The sequence below is a fragment of the Garra rufa genome, chromosome 12 (genome assembly GCF_049309525.1).
Source record: "Garra rufa chromosome 12, GarRuf1.0, whole genome shotgun sequence".
NCBI classification, from domain to species: domain Eukaryota; kingdom Metazoa; phylum Chordata; class Actinopteri; order Cypriniformes; family Cyprinidae; genus Garra; species Garra rufa.
Genome location: NC_133372.1, coordinates 10,001,384 through 10,021,630, shown reverse-complemented (window position 1 = coordinate 10,021,630; position 20,247 = coordinate 10,001,384). Strand labels below are relative to the sequence as shown.

The following is a 20,247-nucleotide window of genomic DNA, read 5'->3' as shown; positions in this document are numbered from 1 at the left end:
AAGAGGCATTATTGTGAAAAAATATTTCACAGCTTTTATTTACATTTGAACAAAAAGTGGCATGCCCAAAATTATAAATACCCTTTGCAAACCCACACAGTTTGTGGGAAAATCCAAAGTTCTATACAATTCCAAATAGTCCACGCTGTTCCAAAGCATCCTAGTTACCCTGATTCATTGGGAACAGCTGTTTTAATCAACTCAACAGGTGAAAAACAGAAGCTCTCTGCTGTTGGTTTGTGGACAGTCATGGCTAAAACAAAGGAGTTCACTGAAGACCTGTGGCTGTGCATTGTGGCTGCTCACAAGTCAGGAAAGGGCTATAAGTCTGTATCTAAATTAGGGATGCACCGATACGTATCGGCCGATCACTTGCGCGTTTTGTCAGTAAAGCCGGTTCTGTAATCAGCGGTAAATGCCATCAGGTGCGTGATTTCACGTTGAGCCGTATATACGACACACAGCCGTTGTTCACTGACGAGCTGCGCACATTCACACTGATAATGAACATTGATTTGCGCAGCTCGTCTTTAAACAACGGCTGTGTGTAGTATATACGGCTCAACGTGAAATCACGCACCTGATGGCATTTACCGCTGATTACAGAACCGGCTTTACTGACAAAACGCGCAAGCATGATCGGCCGATTCGTATCGGTGCATCCCTAATCTAAATGTTTTACAGGTCCAGTGGCTACAGTGCAAAGTATTATTAAAAAATACAAGACGTTCTGCACTGTGAAAAATCTCAGAGGACGTGGTTGGAAGCCAAAAGTGACACCTGTGCTGGCCAGGAGGATAGTGAGAGAGGTAAAAAAGAATCCAAGGATCACCACCAAGGCCATCCTGATCAATCTGGGCTCTGCTGGTGGCAACATCTCAACATCTCAAGGCAGACAGTCAAACGGACACTGCACACCACCGGGTTCCACGAACACAGACCAAGGAGGACACCACTTTTCCAGATAAGGCACACAAGAGCCCGCTTGGCCTTTGCAAATGCTCATCTGGACAAAGAAGAAGACTTCTGGTCTTCTGTTTTATGGTCAGATGAAACAAAAATTGAATTGTTTGGCCACAATGATGCAGCCTTCATTTGGCATAAAAAAGGAGAAGCCTTCAACCCTAAGAACACCATCCCCACTGTCAAACATGGTGGTGGAAACCTAATGTTTTGGGGGTGTTTTTCAGCCGGTGGACCAGGGAACCTAATCACGGTAAACGGCACCATGAAAAAGGAGCAATGCATCAAAATTCTCAACAACAACATCAGGCAGTCTGCAGAGAAACATGGCCTTGAGCACCTGTGGACTTTTCAGCACGACAACGACCCAAAACACACAGCAAAAGTGGTGAAGAAATGGTTAGCAGACAAAAACATTAATGTTTTGCAGTGGCCCCGACAGAATCCTGACTTAAATCCAATTGAGAATCTGTGAAGGGAGCTAAAGATCAGGGTGATGGCAAGGAGACCCTCCAAACTGAAAGAGTTGGAGCTCATCGCTAAAGATGAATGAGCAAAAATACCAGTGGAGACGTGCAAAATGCTGGTCAGCAATTATAGGAAGCGTTAATTGCTGTAATAGCCAATAAAGGCTTTTCTATTGATTATTGAGAAGGGTATGAATAATTTTGGACATGACACTTTTTGTTCAAATGTAAATAAAAGATGAGTAATATTTTTTTCCACATTGATGCCTCTTGTACATCGTCTTATTATCTTCTGGGAGACGTCTGCATCATTTCTAATAAAAAAAAAAAAAAATTCAGAATCAAGTCAGAATTTGCCAGTGGTATGGATAATTCCGGGCTTGACTGTATTCCTACAGTATTTGAAACATTATCATTATTTTCCACACAACTAAAAACAAAGTTTTTATATTAGATACTCTAAACAAAATGGCTGCTTTAGCCAGCAGAACCAGGGACAAGTGTTGTGAATACTGCAGATAGATTTGCAATATCTAAGATGTCAGATGAAAGGACACGGGCATCACTGAGATGTCATGAGATTATCCACTGCATACAAAGTGCTGTATCTATATTTCATAAGGATGCCATGCACTGTTTTCTGCATGTTTTATGAGATCTTCATTGCGTATGCTTCATGTGAGTACATTTTGTATAGGTTTGAGACTGTATGCAACTGACTGAACATCAGCAAAACAATTACTAAGCTCCCAGTGTCACCCATATTGCAACCTGACCATGGGGTTGGGATATGAATCCTTCTGAATTTCCCATGTTACAGGATCAGGGTGTATCCACATAAACAGTAACACAAAGCTCACAGAAGTACCAGGAAATAGCTTGCTTTCTGCAATTACTAAATGAAACCAATCCTGCCAAAAAGTTGCCAAATGGCCCCACAGGATCGAATCCTGCCAAGGACAGCAAGAACAGTGACAGGGCCAGTAAGCTATGATTATGGACCAGTCCTGGGAAGTCGGAAAACAATGGCTGGCTGAGGTTTGGTGTTAGTATGAACTATTGTGTAAGTCTAAGCAGTGAGATCAGAACTGGTCCCTGTCCAATAACACTGGGCTGTGATCTCATATAACCTAATTTTATAGATGCCCGGCTATTCAGGGGAATGTGGGCTTGAATGGGGCATGGGGGCTATTTTCAGAAGTGCTGCTTTGTGCTTAGAAATACCCACCACGAACCGACAGCAAGACTAAAAACGGAAAGGATGTAACATCTCATCAAATATCAAATAAATGAAAATCAGCTACGTAAAACCTTGGTGTGCAGAATAAATGAAGAGGCTAAAAGGAATGAAACAATATCTTTAATATTTTAAGATGATTCTCGTATTCCAACAAATCTAAAAATAAGCTCTACAACACTTATGTAAATCACACTCAGGCTGAAGCCTGTGATTCAAAGCAGAAATGTGTAATGTGATCAAACAGTCTGCTAACGTCTGATAATATCTTCGACAAGGCAGATGGCTTTGAAATATTACATAGATATACAACAATGGCATGTGGTGGACATGAAATGAAGTCCCATGGGTTTGGCTTTTTTTAGCTCAATGTAAATTCATGTTCCGTTTCATATTTTCCATTTTCACATGCAGTTTTTCTGTTAACAGCATATGGAATACAATCTACCTTAGTGTGTTTATAATAGGATATTTCATATTTCACTTAGAAATGAACATCCTGTCTTCATTAGGTTGTTTCTAAACAAATCTTTTGAAACACAAAGAATGATATTTTAATAAAACTCAAGGTGTCTTTCTCTCCATTGAAAGTATAGTTACAAAACGTACACTGTAAAGGATTTTGGAGTTCAAAACTTGAAATTGTATGTTGGTTTGCTGCACTGAAATTGTTCATTTGGTCAGCCGAATTATGTGAATTGAATGTCTTTCAACACTGGCACTTTTGCGCCAATTGAACATTTTCAATGCAGTAAGTCAATATAAAACAAATCGATATGATTTGAGCAGTTTAATCCAAGTCTTGTGAAGATATATGATGAACAGATAAAAACAGGCTTTTATTTATATCTTAACAATGACCAAAACACATACATAAAGCACATCACATAAAGTGAACATGGAAGCTCCGATGTGCGTAGGACTGGGCGGTTTATTCAATTTGTAGAATATATCGATATATATAATTTTTTTTAATAAACTATATGGTTTGAGGCAATACAATATACAGAAGTTTGATACAAGTGCAATTTGTCCTAAAGACAAAGATAAATTTATATTAAGGTCTTTAAAATAACTAGTAAGATATAGTTAACACGCGGTCTAGTTTAAAACGGCTTGCCCCGTCAGATACACTGACAGATACATGTGCTGCTGACAGAGATGGTACTTGCGCTGTTTAATGTGTTTAAGATGTGCTGTGCTCTTTCATAACTTACATTTATACAGGTATATTCTCCATCTTTAAATGTAAGAAAGTCATAGAAATATTTACATTTTGCTGCCAGGAGTGCAGGAGCCTTCTACATGCGATTCTCTGCTAAACTTTTTTATGAACGATCGCCGCTGCGAGTATGCGATGGAATACGAGCCATTTTGACTAAAATATGAATTTTGCTAAAATATTGGTTGTTGGGCAATAACTTCGCCATGTGTAGCTTTTAAAAAAAAAAAACTTAAAAGAAGTAGAAATAGTAGATGTAATGGGGTAATCAACATATAATGCAATTAATCTGTGCTTTTGTTTTTAACTTCTTTATTATTTCTTTGTTTTTGTTTTTAGATTGTAATGTTGCAATGTTAGAATGTAATGTGATTTTAGCCCACATTGGCCCAAAATTGTTTTCACAACATGTTATCAATCTGCCATTTTGGCATTTAATTCTGGTTGAAGCACTTTATATCTTTGTCCTATGTTTTTGTTGTATGTTGAATGTGTTTTTCATGTGGTTTTACACTAGCCTGGGTGTCCCCATGCTATCCACAGCCATATCACCCTGCAGCCCAAGATCGGTTGCTCACTGAAGCTAAGCAGGGCTGAGCCTGGTCAGTACCTGGATGGGAGACCTCGTGGGAAAACTAGGTTGCTGTTGGAAGAGGTGTTAGTGAGGCCAGCAGGGGGTGCTCACCCTGTGGTCTATGTGGGTCCTAATGCCCCAGTATAGTGATGGGGACACTATACTGTAAAAAGCACCGTCCTTCGGATGAGACGTTAAACCGAGGTCCTGACTCTCTGTGGTCACAAAAAATCCCATGGCACTTCTCGTAAAGAGTAGGGGTGTAACCCCGGTGTCCTGGCCAAATTCCCTCCTCTGGCCCTAGTCAATCATGGCCTCCTAATAATCCCCTTCCATTAAATTGGCTATATTACTCTCTCCTCTCCACCTGTAGCTGGTGTGTGGTGAGCGCAACGGCGCCGTTGTACTGTGGCTGCCGACGCATCATCCAAGTGGATGCTGCACACTGGTGGTGGTTGAGGAGAGATCCCCCATATGATTGTAAAGCGCTTTGGGTGTACGGAAATACACATGAAAGCGCTATACAAATGCATCATTCATTCATTCATTCCGCGCAGCGTGATTTTATTCACGCTGGAAGGTAGCATGGAAACCATGGACCAAATTTTCACCTCAGATAGGGAACCAATCACAGAACGGGGAGGGAGCAGCAAGACGATGACGCCTTCTATGCGTCGCGACTCACCGAAGCAGTTTGTTTATAACTATGGCTGTATCCGAAATCGCCCCCTATACCCTCATTCACTATTCCCTACATTAGTCCACTCATTCAGTCCACTTGAAGGAGTGAGTGAAAACGAGTGAGTGAATTCGGACACTGAGTGCACCGGAAGGACTGCCGCTTTTGCATAGTATTGCTTACTGTTTAACAATCATTTAAAACGGACAGTTCGAGTAGTTAGATTAAAGGATTTATCTTGAACTATGTCAAGGAGTTTACATATAAACCCTGGTTAAACAATTTAATAATCAATTTACAACGAATTTGTACCCGTGTTGTATGCTGTATTATGCAGTGGACAAGCGAATGGATGGATGATTCAGCTGCGGGCGCCATCGTCTGGCGAGACGCGGGAATTCAGTCGGCGCGCGACTCTCACAGTGCATTATGGGTTATCTCTAGCTGTTGAGTGTACATCGGTTGTACACTCGTTTTTGCGGTGCATTGTGGGATTGAATGAGTGCACTCGGGAACGTTCACTATGGTTTCGAACACCACTTAAAATGGCTGTCCCCTCAAATAGTGCACTATTTAAGGGTATAGGGGGCGATTTCGGATACAGCCTATGGATCCAGCATGGCAGCAAGTTATCATTCGATGCAGCCGTTCACATGTCGCGCCTAAAAACGCGTGGAAAACGCTAGGCGCGTCGCTTTCTCCTTTCCAAACCGCTCTGTAGCTTGCGCATGGAAAACGCGAGCGCGCATACCGCGAGCGCATACCGCGCGTCTACATTTTAATTAACGAACTTTAGCGCGCAAAAGACGCGACATGTGAACGGCCCCTTAGATAGTGTTCTAAGTAGTTTAGAACGCAAGTTTATTTTGAAAAAAGAGCAGCTTTTGGCGTTAAACCATCGCTCTGTATACGTCATCCAGTATGATTGAAACGATTGGCTATGAGCTACGCATAGGCGCATTTGATAGACATTCGTAGCGCCCAATAAACGGCTCTGGGCATTCGTAAACCACGCCTCAAATACGAGAAAATGAACATGTGGTTCCCAGACCACGAATCATGACGAAAGGTGCGTTCCATTCGACCGTAAGTGGACTGCGAAGTGGACTTCACAGGGTATTCCGCCATCTTAAGTGAGATTCCAAACCGAAGGGAGCGAACATGTTCAGTTCGAAGGGCACTGCGAACGGCATAGGGAATAAGGGAACATCGGTACTTCACTTCACAGGAAGTGGACGGGGAAAACTACCCAACTGTCATTGCGCACCGCGTCACCAGTTTGAAGTAATGATGGAGCAGAGCCGTTGAAGTTTTTTTTAAAGGCTCTGAAATGGAGCGGTTGCAATAAATGTTATTATTATACAAATTAGAGTGTTTATGAATGGTTATGGTGATTCATGTTACATTTGCATAGTGTATTTTATGAAAGAAAGTAAAACTGGCGAGGTGAAGCTCTGTCTTGTTTTATTTAATGTTACCACAGGATAGTTAAATATAGGCTGTGTGTGGGGGAAAAAAGTGCGTGAGATAAGACCACTACAATCTGTTAATCTGTTAACGGTCTAAACATATACATTTGGACTATATTTTTTAGATACATACGTTTATATGTATTTTATATGTGTTTAAATTTGAAAGTAAAATAAATTACAATATTTATTTATGTTGAATCATAATCTGCGTGACCCTGCCGTTGATTTGCTTTGATGACGTTCCAGGGCATTCCAAATGAGCGATTATTGTCAGCGAAGTCCACTTCAACGGATATACCGTGCTAAGGGAGTAGGGAGCAGTGAACACTGCGTAGGGACCCTGTCGATCGGAACGCACCTGAAGTCATAACGTGGTCTGGCGTTAGCCAGGCTAGTTTTACACCCTTTTTTATGTATTTATCATCATTGTGTTTCTGCTGTTTTTAGTTTTTATTGTAAAGCACATTGGTCAACTCTGGTTGTAAGAAATAGTGCTATATAAATAAAGTTGCCATTGCCATTTCCAAATGTTATAACAAATCAAGAAGAAAAGTGCAAAAAACTGTCTGAGGTACAAAAGTCCTTTGTGGTTGGCCAAACTGAACTAGGATTTCCAGGGCAAGAATCTTGACAACATTTGTTTTTGTTCTTATCATTGCTGGTCAGGTAGGTGAAATATTAGGCTAATATCTTAATTAATACTGCTCGTATGTGTCTCTTACCACCTATTAACTTTAGTTTGTCAAAATATTGTTTTCCTGCTTACTAGTCCTACTCTGTGTGATTTAGCAGCTTTCACACTTTTTTTAGGGGTTTAGACAGCATAAATTAGCAGAACAATGTATTTAGTACATTAACCGTGCAATCCATGCTGCTGTTTACATCCGAGTATCTCCAATATGGCCAAGCATCCAGGTAACTGGTCATGACCAAAGCATGACGTATATTTAGCTATAGTATAGCTTACATGGCTTCTTACATGGCCGACATACAACGCAGTTGAGCTCCGGGCGTCCCGAGTTCGAATCCCGACCTTTCCCGATCCCGTCCCCTATCTCTCTCCCACTTCGCTTCCTGTCAAGTCTGATCTGTCCTATCATAATAAAGGCAAAAATGCCAAAAAAAAAATTAATCTACAAAAAAAAGTCACATAAAGATTTTCTATATAAACCATTTCAATGAGTGCATTCCTGACAGATGACAGGAAGTAAAAGTAGTGCAATGAAAAAGTGGCAACTGAGTTGCCCCTAATGGACATAATCCAAAAATACTTCTGAAATTGATTTCACTGTCTCCTGGCCAACATAATCACTGAATGTACCTATTCTGCTCAGAGAACTCCAGTCCTGAGCAGGAATCTTGGCAACAGTTGCTACAGCAACCCCTCTGGCCCTCATTCAGGAGAGATGGCCTGCTGAGGATGAAGTGTGTGGTGCAAGGTTTACCTCTCTGAAGACCATGTTTCAGATTTTAAGCACAGTCATCTTCTGTGTGGAACGGGGCGTAGAGAGTAACTCTTGCATCTTGTCCAATCCATATGTTCAGGGATTACAGTAAATCATAATAACACAGGGAGCGGTTTTGCTTTGTGGTCTAGTTGCTGAAGATAACACTTTTTCGATATCAGTGCTCACTAAAATATGTTCAGTAAGCAGCAAGTTCTTTTGCTACTTATGAGCCTCCAGTCTTATAACACAAGTGACTAATAACACTTTACCACGCTGTTCATTTTCCTGCACGGTTTTTCAGTTTCTTTTTATGTCTGGAAGATGAACTTCACAATGAATCAAAATAATGTGATGTGACCCTAACGTCATGTCATTATCAAGTTTCAACAGATTTCCCGAGGACGAAACCTTATCTCCACTAATTTTCATACTTGTGTACTATTGCACTCTTGGAAGTGGAGACACACTTTCGAGTTCAATCTGTGATGACACATGCAAAGGAAGCTGCATAACAACTTCACAAGCTTTCTTCTGGTTGACTGGCCTCAACCTCAACAATTAGTCTCCATAGGACACAGTTACAAGCAAAACATCCTGGATTTTTTTTACTCCAAAAGACAGAACAGAACGTTTTTCCAATTACTCACTTACTAAAGTCACTTAGTCAGCAATAAAGGTGTGTTACGAATAGTGGATATTACAGACTTACAGTTTTTGCTTGGCAAAGAACGAAACAGCCTAAATCAACCCAAAGACTTCACCTGAATGAGGAAGCGGAGCCATATCTAGAGACCCAAATATAAGAGGCAATTAGTGATGGACACTTTTGACTGGACCCAGTAAGCGATCTTCCAGCATCAACCCAGAATGCCCTAACAATGCCCTAGCCACCACTTTACAACGACCCCAAGCACCTCAGCATAATGGCGATGACTTTTGCACAGACAAGCACCACTCATATTTTATTTGGAAAAAAACATATACACATCATTCCAAGATTTTTCTCCATATACACTCTTAAAAATAAAGGTGCTTTGAAAGGTTCTTCAAGCGATGCCATAGAAGAACCATTTTTGGTTCCACAAAGAACTATTCAGTCAAAGGTTCTTTAAAGAACCATCTCTTTCTTACCTTTTTATAATCTGAAGAACCATCTTTCGCATAAAGAACCTTTTGTGAAACAGAAAGGTTCTTCAGATGTTAAAGGTTCTTTATGGAACCATTTAGACAAAAAATGTTCTTCTATGGCATCGTGAAGCACCTTTATTTTTAAGAGTGTAGTGGACTTTAATGGAAGCCAATGGGTTGAAGCTCTAAAATTGCAGTTTCAGTGCAGCTTTAAACAGCTCTACACAATCCCGGCTGAGGAATAAGGGCCTTATCTAGTGAAACAAATGGTCATTTTCTTAAAAAAAAAATCTGTACTTTTTAAATACAAATGCTCATCTCGCACTAGCTCAACTTCACACATTCTATAGTTAGAAATGTTACATTTAACATAAGCAGAAGTACCGACCCAGTGTTTACGAACGTGCAAAGAAAGTCAAACACCCTTTACAAAAAAGGTAAAACAACAATGTCGGATGATTTTGAAGTTGGAGGAGAAAATTAACCTAAGAACACAAATGAAGTACTAACCATGAAGAACTCCCGACGGGCCAGTCTGTTTTTTTGGCCCCGAGGGCTGGTACTGTCTTGCCACTGGGGCTGAAATATGAATGCCCGTATTTGAGGAATTAAAGAAGTATCTTGTATTATAGCTATAGCACAGTTTGTCCCGTATTTGCAGGCATACGCCATATGACCACCAGACCATATGAAAAACAGATTCGCAATTGATAATTAATCATTCTTTTTGCACAAATTATTGTTTTATTTGTGAACGTAGCCATTTGAGGAAGGCTTTAAAAGATTACTTCACTTTAAATTAGATAAATTATGTTTTTTGAGGAAAACATTTCAGGATTTCTCTCCATATAAAGGATATGTATGGTGCCCCCAAGTTTGAACGTTCAAAATGCAGTTTAAATGCAGCTTCAAAGGGCTCTAAATGATCCCAGTCAAGGAAGAAGGGTCTTATCTAGTGAAACGATTGGTTATGTTCAAAACAAACTGACAATTTATATACTTTTTAACCTCAAATGCTTGCCTCGTCTAGTCTCTGCGATGCGCATGTGCATGCGTAGTCTGAGTGATCAGGGTCAATACAGTTAGGGTATGTCGCAAAACACCCATCTCTTTTTCTTCCCCAACTTTAAAATCATCCTACATCATTGCAGAAGTACCGACCCAGTGTTCGCAAAGTGAACATACAAAGAAAATCAATCGCCCTTTACAAAAAAGGTAAAACATCATTGTAGGATGATTTTGAAGTTGAACACGAAAACGAGATGGGACATACTGTATTGACCCAGACTACACAGACTAAACATGTGCATTGCAGAGATGAGAAAGACATAAGAAGATCTTGGATGACAAGGGGGTGAGTACATTATCTGTACATTTCTGTTCTTGAAGTGAACTAATCCTTTAAAACCAAGTGCCTCTGCCAGTTGCTTTCACTTTACAGTGACTGGGACTCGCACTAACAGCAATTCACTGCCCACGTTTTAATTTTGGCAAATCAGTTTGGGCAAATGCAACTTATTGATCATGAGTCCAACATTTAGGAAGGCACTCTTAAACTTGGACTCATTATATTGAAGTAGAAATCCAAGCACCAGAAGCAGCCCACACTCTAAGTTTTCTTTAATTGAAAAATAAAAATTTTCATTCATTCACAGGATATATGGTAGCAATAATAGCCTATTTTAGTTCACAAAGTTAAAGGTGTCATCGGATGCCCATTTTCCACAAGTTCATATGATTCTTTAGGGTTTTAATGAAAAGTCTCTAATATACTTTGGTTAAAGATCCTCAATAGTAGTGTAAAAAAAAACACCCCTTTACCTTGTCAAAATCAGCTCTGCTCCCACCCCTCTCTGGGATTATGTTTATTTTAGCTGCATTTATCAACGAAACAAGCACATTATTAAGAAAGGCCATTTGCAAAGATGCATAAAAAACCCTTATACTCACTTCTGCTGTGGGTGAAGCTGCATCACGAATGATTCACATGAACATAGATGCATATGTAGATCGGGATTGGCGCTTTCCTTTTAAAAACAAAAGTAAAAAGTAAACCTCTGCGTCTTAGCGGCTCAGATGTCGGTAGTAAATGACTACTGCTATGTTCATAATTACATCCAACAACAGAACAATGGCAATTGTATTCGGACTGTTTCAGCTCGGTGAGGGCGGGTCTAAGGTAAGACGCTCATGTCAATCAAATGTGTTTCGTCACAACGACAAGAAGCTGAGAATGACCTGATTTTAAAAAGGGGATATTACTTTTAAAGATAAAAAAAAAACACTGGGTGGATTTTTATCATTGTAGGGTGGTTGTGTACACAAACTACCAACACACATTCATGTTCAAACAACATGTAAAAGTTAGTTTTGCACCCGAAGTTCCATTGTTCCAAAAAATATTATTGACTTTCATAGACTTTCAGTTGTGATGCTTTTAAATTTCTTGCCATTTGTATGTAATTTTACAGTATTTTCAACTCCTAAATTACTAAACTACTTGTGCAGTCACAACTCTATAATTGTAGAACTTACTCAGGCCAATGACATTTTTTTGTATGACACTAAAATCTAAAAACATAAAAAAATTTTGAATAATTGTACATAAATAGGTTAAGCAAAACAAATGTGACTATTTCGGAGAACCTTTTAACTGCAGGCAGACATTGGTATAGTACAAATATTTTGTTGGAGATATATGAGCAAAAAAGAATAGTTTAAAAAAATGGATAACAGTAAGCGCAAAGGCGGCACTGAAAAGGCCAGTTTAGGCCAGTCAGTTGTGAACTAGAGTGGGCCTGTCTAAGGCATGATCTCCAGGCCTCAAAATGAGTCCCACTTACGTAATGCGTGAAATCATAGATACATCGCAGAGCAAGTGCAAGATGAGCATTTGTGGAGTATATATATATATTTTTTTTTTTAGACAATGACCAATTGTTTTACTAGATTAGACCCTTATTCATCGACTGTGGTCATGTAGAGCCTATTGAAGCTGCAATGAAACTGCAATGGAGAAAAATCATGGACGTTTTATTCTGGAAGTGAACTAATCCTTTAACCAATTAAAAGGTTTTTACTGTAGCATTGTTCAGTGATGGGAATAACAGTGTTATTTTTTTCAGTAACGAGTAATCAAACGCAAAAACCGATCGTTTCGTGTCTTAGGACATCAATGTATCGTCACGAGCCGCAGGGTGTAATTTGGATTTGTCTGTGCATGTTTTTGTTTACTTTTAAAGGTCTGGTGCCCATCCACTCCCATTATTTGGCTGACAGACTGCACCGGTTTTCGTAAAAAATCTTTGTTTGTGTTCTGCTGAAGAAACAAAGTCACCTACATCTTGGATGCCCTGGGGGTAAGCAGATAAACATCAAATTTTCATTTTTGGGTGAACTATCCCTTTAAGGGAACATTCCCTTAATTAATTGCTTTTATAATGATGTAACTCAGTTACTTGTGAGAAGTAACTAGTAACTATAACTAATTACTTTTTTAAAGTAACATGCTCAACACTGTTATTGTTAAACTTTGTTTCTGTAAAAATGCTTTACAGCATAGCTATTATGTTTTCACAGTTTAAAGAGATTTAAATTGAATGGTGTCCAACAGGAAAAGCAAATGCCCTTTATCTATGAACGTGGAATGTAAGAACTGAACATAATAAAAGAGCAATGATAAATTAATTCAACAGCTGTGTACTTCACAATGTGAGATATGTTTATTTAAAAACTGTTTTTTGGACCTAAGAAATCATGTCACAACAATCTACGCACATCCGCTCTCTGGCAAATCTAAACCTTTAAATGTCAAAATACTTAAATGAGAAACTCTAGTATAGTTACTTTTTAAATTCTGCAAAGCATAAACCACCAGGGGCATAACAGCCATTTAAAAGATCAGAAATCATGTAACAAGGACATTGAGAAACACCACACACATGCATATACTCTTATGACATCCTACCATTACACTTTCTAAAAAAAAGTTTTGACTATGATTTTAATAGTTAAAAATATCAGAAAGGTGATATTATCACATTACAGATAACCGTAACATTTTGGCCATAGCCTAAGCAAGAGAAACCCACAAGCTAAGCAGCTTAAAATGATTCCAGCTATAATACACAAGGGACCCCTTTTGGTTTTTAGGCCAGCTCTCTGTCAACCCCAGTTACCATGGGCGTTTACTATATTCAATTACTTTGAAATAAATCAACTTACTTGCCAACTTACATAATTCCAAATAGCTCTATGTTTTTGCATTATGTTGAAATGGTATCTATCTATCTATCTATCTATCTATCTATCTATCTATCTATCTATCTATCTATCTATCTATCTATCTATCTATCTATCTATCTATCTATCTATCTATCTATCTATCTGTCTGTCTGTCTGTCTGTCTGTCTGTCTGTCTGTGGACTCATGTAAGAGGTAATGAGGTGACTAATGTTCATAAACCAACATTCAAACTCTGTTTCATTTTGCCTGCCTCTTACACCTCAAACAAGACCCCAGATGAGCGTCTGCAGGGATGCTGTGCATGAGCGAGACGCCCGTCTCCACACAGTGATTGTGATCCCCCACATTGGCACAGCGGTGTCTGTCTCCGCCGCCCTCTCTCAGTGTCTGACATCCTTGCGGACAAGGGACAACCTGATTCCCAGACGTCCAATCCTGTGGACATGATTATCCCACCCAGTGTGATCACGCTAATCCGATGAAGAGAGCCGAAATATGGGCACTATTAGACTATGAATATGTTGGATAACAGCGCAGGGGGTGTGAGAGGGACGCGCCAGAGAATCTCCATCATAGGAGGAGTCGCACGGCGCAGACACTCAGAATCTGCCTTGTGCACACACCTCCTGCTAACTGACGAATCAGAGAGACGGACTGGCACTCGTTGAGCAATATACAGTCAAACCAGAATTTATTCAGACACCTTCAACATTTCTCACATTATCACTGAAATGGTTAAAAATATGACAAGAACTGTGTCGGAACTAATTCATCTTGATAATGTCAGATAACTTTATTAGAAAGGTATGTAATTGATTACAATCAACCAAACAACTGTTAGTATGACAATATTTACACAACTATAATACTTGTTTTATTAATTACTTGTTGACCAATTACCAAGCAATGCTTAATTTTGTTCAGTCTGTGGTGTAAAAAGGTCGCATTAGCAATTAAGCAAAACATGGTCAGGTCAAAGTGTCTAAATCATTTTTAGTCCCAAATTTTTAATCAGTTTTACTGGCAGTCCACTGTATGAAGAATTTTTGGGTATAATATGTCACAGTTGTCTTTTTTTTGCTATCCTCACTATTATAAATGAACTATAATGTCCTGTAACCACCAGTAAAAAATATCAAAAATTATATCTGGTGTCTGAATAATTTTTGTTTGACTGTATGAGTACTGATAGTGTTTTGAGTAAAAAGTCCTTTTATACAAATTCTTGATTCTAGCAGTGGTTTTCTATGTTGCTTTCAGCTGAAAATTGTCTTAAAATTAAATACTGCAAAAAACTGTTGCATACTTATTACTTCTGTTTCATTTTCAAGTACAAATATAAAAGCATTCCTAAATTAAAATGATATAAAGAAATGTAATATTTTTCTGAAAATGTATCAAAATTAAGTGACTTTATGCTTATAAAAACAAAAATGGGGTAATAACCTTGATTTCCCTTTGAATTAAGTTCACTTTTTTCACTCATTTTTTCATTTCAGAATTCAGAATTCATTGTATCTTTCTAAATTATACTTCAAATAACAAAACAAGGCATTTTGCTCATGCAAATTAAATGGAAACAAGACAAAATGACAAAAAAAAATGCTGCATAAGAAAATAAATGTTTGCAGTTTAATTTTTTTTTCTAAAATTCCTGTATAGCCTAATATTTTTGAACCACACTGTCATACATTAATGCAATAGTCACCCACAAGAATATACAAAGGTTGATTCTAGCAGTGGTTGTCTTAAAATCAAGTACTGCAAAAATTTTCATACTCAGTACTTTTTCAAGTACAAATATAAAAGCATTCCTAAATTAGAACTACACGAAATTAAATATTTTTCTGAAAAATGTATTAAATTAAGTGACTTTATGCTTAAAAAATAAAAATATATCTAATGGGGTAAGAATAATAACCTTGCTTTCCCTTTGAATTAAGCTTACCTTTTCCCCTAATTTTTTAAATGCATTTTTTGAGAATTCAGAATTCATTATATCATTCTAAATTATATTTCAAATAACAAAACAAGGCATTTTGCTTATGCAAATTAAATATTGCATGCGCAAAACAAGACAAAATGGTAAAAATTCCTGCCTAATATTTTTCTATAGCTGATGGATGAAAGTGAACACAATGAACCACACTGTCATACAGCAATAGTCACCCACAAGAATATACAAAGGTATATGTACACTGTGTTCTATTTAGAACAAAGGCATTATCCAGTAAATTTGAAGTTGGAGCAAGTTGTCATGTGCCTAAAATTTTGTAATTTTATACAATTGATCTATTATGGTGTCTGCTAAACAAAATAATGGTACTATTTTGCATATTTTTGTATGTTTTATACAGTTTAAAGGTGCTAAAAAAGCCTATAATATGCTATAAAGGCAGTGTCAACTTATCTCATATAACTTGATCCACTACTGGGGCATGCTGTCACAAATGTGGGCCAATATGGGTTAAATTAACTGTACCTTTTTATGTTCAACAATGATGGAAATGCTCAAAAGCATAATAAGCCTACTCTGAGAAAGCAGTGAAAAACTACAGTTATCCATATAGGTGACTATGTTCAGCGATCTCTGTTTGTATAATAATAATATAAGCCATAAATATATGTATAATACAGTGTATGATATTTGCATGTAAACAAACACCATCCATTCCAACCGCACCAGGATAGATGCAAATGACATCTAATATAAATGTATTCACAAAACGTATAGCACATCAGTGTATAGCATGACATGCAGAGACGGATGTTCACATTCCAACACAGAAGCACACAGGGCTGTACATAGGGAACTTGCATCGTAGATGTGCATTATTGGCTTATGTTACCAGGCTAAGTAGAAGTGGGTCAGTTGTAAGGGTCATAGCTCATGCACTAGTGAATCTCTAGTGCATAAAAGTGAATAAAATCACTGAACCACAGCTGGTGGAGGTTTCAGGGTGGACATGAGCAGGGGCTTGGCTGGATGCAGAGGAGTAGATGCCCTTGTAAGCTTTTCTGTTTCTCGCGTACAAGAAGTACAGCTCTAAGACTGTCTGCTGTTTGTTTGAATCAACAGGCTTTGGGCTCAGAAACATGAATCAATGTCACGACCGACAAAAGGCTGAGCCACTCCCGCGCCCGCCGCGGCGCCGCGCAGCGCGATCCCCAGCGCGTCCAGAGGTGATAGTAACGTAATTAGAGAACGTGTTGAAGGTGTGAGGAAAAAGTGACAGGTGAGGTAGCATCCTATTTACAGGGGGATTCCTTGCTCTTGTGCACAATAACCCAGACATGCAATGTAAGGGCGTTGAACGTGCCAAAGCACATATGATTATCACACACAGGCTTTTGAGGAATATGGCAGTTTTATCACAGATATGCATCGCAGGCTCTACAATGTATGCAATAGCCTATGTGAAGGGTGTGATGCACACCCAGACCGCTAAATTATGCCATTCGGACACACATCTGACAGCTTCTAATGCTGTTTAACTCAGTAATGCAACCTCTAAGTGCATGTGCGGATGGATGCACCTAAACTCACTGACACCCAATGTAACAAAAGCGTATAATAAGACTACCTGTTTTGAAAAACGGCTCCGTATCTGGATCGTTCGGTCCCTCCTCAGCCGCCTCGGCAGAATTCATCATTGCAGGTTATGTTTCCACCGATGATGATTATGATGATGGTCGGATTTTACACCTACGGATCTTTGCAATCTATGTGTGAAGAACACTAGAGCGCGTGGCCGTCTCCATTGGTGAACGCTCGTAGTAGTGAATGATGATGATGATGATGATGATGCCCGAGGTTCTGCGCTCAGCGATACTGTATCCAGCGCTCCTCCGGGCGCTATTGTTTAAAGCCTACCCGCCTCTGCAAGACAACTGCTGGGGGAACCCCGATAGACAGAGCCGTAAAAAACGCGTATGCCGTGTCTCATAAAATCCCTTATTCATCCGTTCCTCCTCCACCCGTAGTATTTTCCTCCATCCGTTCGATGTCTCGCACAAGCCAGTGGATATAATGGCAGCGCTCCCCTACACTGACCGAGCGAACCGCAAATTGCCTCCCACGATAGGCTCCCACTATTACAGACGAAACAATGCAGCTAATGCAACGACTGTTATAGAGGTATATGCAATCGTTCTAGCGCGAAAGAGGTTCTTTATTGTGCTGCAGCGTGGAGAACCGGACCAATCTGTCCTCCTGATGTGCTCAAGCGCTTCCTAATAATGGGGTGTGTGTATTTTTCAAGAGGCCGGAGAACCCCAACCATCACCATACGGTCCTGTTAAAGGGATGCTTACTAATTAGATTCAGTGAATCGCGGTCTGTTAGGAAGCTTTTATCATTGGAACCTCCTTTAAAACTTATTTCATTGAATGTCAACTGTTTAAAGAAAGTGTTTCTTTAAAAAGATAACATAAGTAGATATTGTGTGGAATTATAATTTTTGAAAATAGATTTAAGCAGTATCAAACAATGAGATTTTGCCTTTAAACCATATATTATATTTATTATATTAAGGAAATATATTGGTTAAGTTTATCATTTTTATAAACAATTAATATTAAATTATTTCAGAAGAAAAATACAGTTGTAAGCAGCAATTACGGGGACAAGCACTCCAGAAGCATGCATCAAACCAACTGCAGCAATGAATATTCGAGGCCATCTTAAGTTGATTTTAGTCCAAATGGGTAAAAAAAAAAAATCATATAAAACGACTAATAATAATACGATTAAATAGCTTATCACTTTTGACCAATAGGTGGCGCTGCTACCAAATTGATATGGCACGGTCAGTGTAAGGAGACAATGGCACATAAAAAGTTTGGTGTCTATATGTCAAAGCTTTGTTGACATACAGCCTCAGACGTAGTTTGGCATCATGACTTAAATTTCTTGCAATTTTATATAAAAGCAGTTTTGTCTATTATCACGAAATCAACACGAAAATCCATAATTTTTTGTCAGCATAGTCTGAAGATGTTATGTCTCGATTTTGGTGAAAATTAAACCAACGGTCTTGGGGAAGTTCGAAAAATTATTTCATTACATTTCTAACTTTAATTCATCGGGATAACATGGATAACTTCACATGGTTTAGTGTAAGATTTTTGCCCATCTTTTGGAAAATCCAGTTTTAAAAGCAAAAAAAAAAAACAACTACAAATAACTTTTACCAGTAGGTGGCTGCAGAGCTCCACTATTTGCTATTTGACCACCTGAAAGATATTTTTTCACAAGTTTTTTTCAGTTGAATTCATATCTACAGTACAGACCAAAAGTTTGGACACACCTGAATGAGATGCGTCCATACTTTTGGTCTGCACTGTATGTTGTCGCCAGTTTCATTACAATAGGCTAATGCAATCAAAAGTTATTAGCATTTTTGTCAATTTCATAGTTAATGGTTAATAAATGGTTTTTCACTCTTGACAATAGGTGGCGCTGTTACCAAATTGATGTGTTGTGGTCAGTGTAAGGTGACAATGGCACATACAAAGTTTGGTGTAAATATGTCAAAGATTATATATGCCAAACTGCCTCTGATGCAGTTTGGCATCTTTCCAGCAAATTTGTAGATGCATTAAACAAAAAACGTTTCGTATCTCGACACAAAATCTATTACTTTTTGTCAGCATGGTCTAAAGATGATCCTATGATCCCCATGAGTCAAACTTGGTGACTGCACCCAAACCCTTTGAGTACTGACAGGGCATGGTGCCGAAGACACATACCGAGTTTTTTAACAATACACCAATGCTTTAATAAAATAGCATTTTGTGATCAAATTTAAAATGGCCGACACCCATAATGGCTGACGTGGCTGATATGGTTCAAGTCGGCATGCTCCTCTGAATCTAAAGAGACAGATTTTTGTGATTTTTGGCCAAACCATTCAGAAGTAATAGGGAAAAATAGCAATTTTTCATATCTCCTGACCACTACAGCACTGCACTGAAACTGTGCAGGTAGCCTCAGGTCATGCTTGTTATAACACAAATTAAGTTTGGTCTCAATACGCCAAACCGTTGCAGAGAAATAGCCTCACATCCATTTTTTCTAATTCATGTGTTATTCGAGAACAGTAGACAAATCAGAAAAATCAGACAAACCATCTAGAACGAGTTCGAAAAAGGTTTTACAAACTATTAAAAATAACTAAATCTGAGAGCTCTCTGACCCTCCATAGACAGCAAGGGTCCTACCATGGTCAAAGCACAGAAAGGGTAGCTTACCAAGAACATCGACAAAATAGTCTATGTGACATCAGTGTTCAACCGTAATTTTACGAAGTTAAGAGAATACTTTTTGTGCACAAAAAAAATAAAATAACTTTATTCAACAATTCTTCTCCTCTGCGTCACCCTAAACCCTAGTCCAAAATGGACCTTGAACATGGTAGGACCCTTGCTGCCTATGCAGGGTCAGAAAGTTTTTTCATCAAAAATAAAAGTCTTTTGAAACGACACAAGGGTGAGTAACTAATGACAGAATTTTCATTTTTGGGTGAGCTATGCCTTTAAGTCTAGTTGAATAATACAAATATCACACAATATTACTGTATTTGGATCAAAATAAATGCAGGCTTGGTTTAAAAACATTGTTCAAAAAATTTTGACCGGTAGTGCAAAATTCAATTTTTAGATATATGTCACAAGAACATTGACAAAATAGTCCAAGTGACATCAGTGGTTCAACCGTAATTTCATGAAGTGAAGAGAATACTTTTTGTGCAAAAAATAAATAAATAAATAAATAAATTATTCAACAATTCTTCTCCTCCGCATCACCCAAG

The 20,247-nt window shown here is 38.5% G+C and overlaps 1 protein-coding gene across 1 annotated transcript in view; it reads right to left on the bottom strand.

Moving 5' to 3' along the window:
* The window catches only part of kalrnb (kalirin RhoGEF kinase b), a 141,524-nt gene extending 124,435 nt beyond the window's left edge, over window positions 1-17,089 (bottom strand). The window contains exon 1 of the mRNA XM_073852685.1: window positions 17,020-17,089. Coding sequence (XP_073708786.1) covers window positions 17,020-17,089 — 70 coding nt within the window. The remainder of the gene's footprint in view (window positions 1-17,019) is intronic.
* Window positions 17,090-20,247: the final 3,158 nt, after the last annotated feature.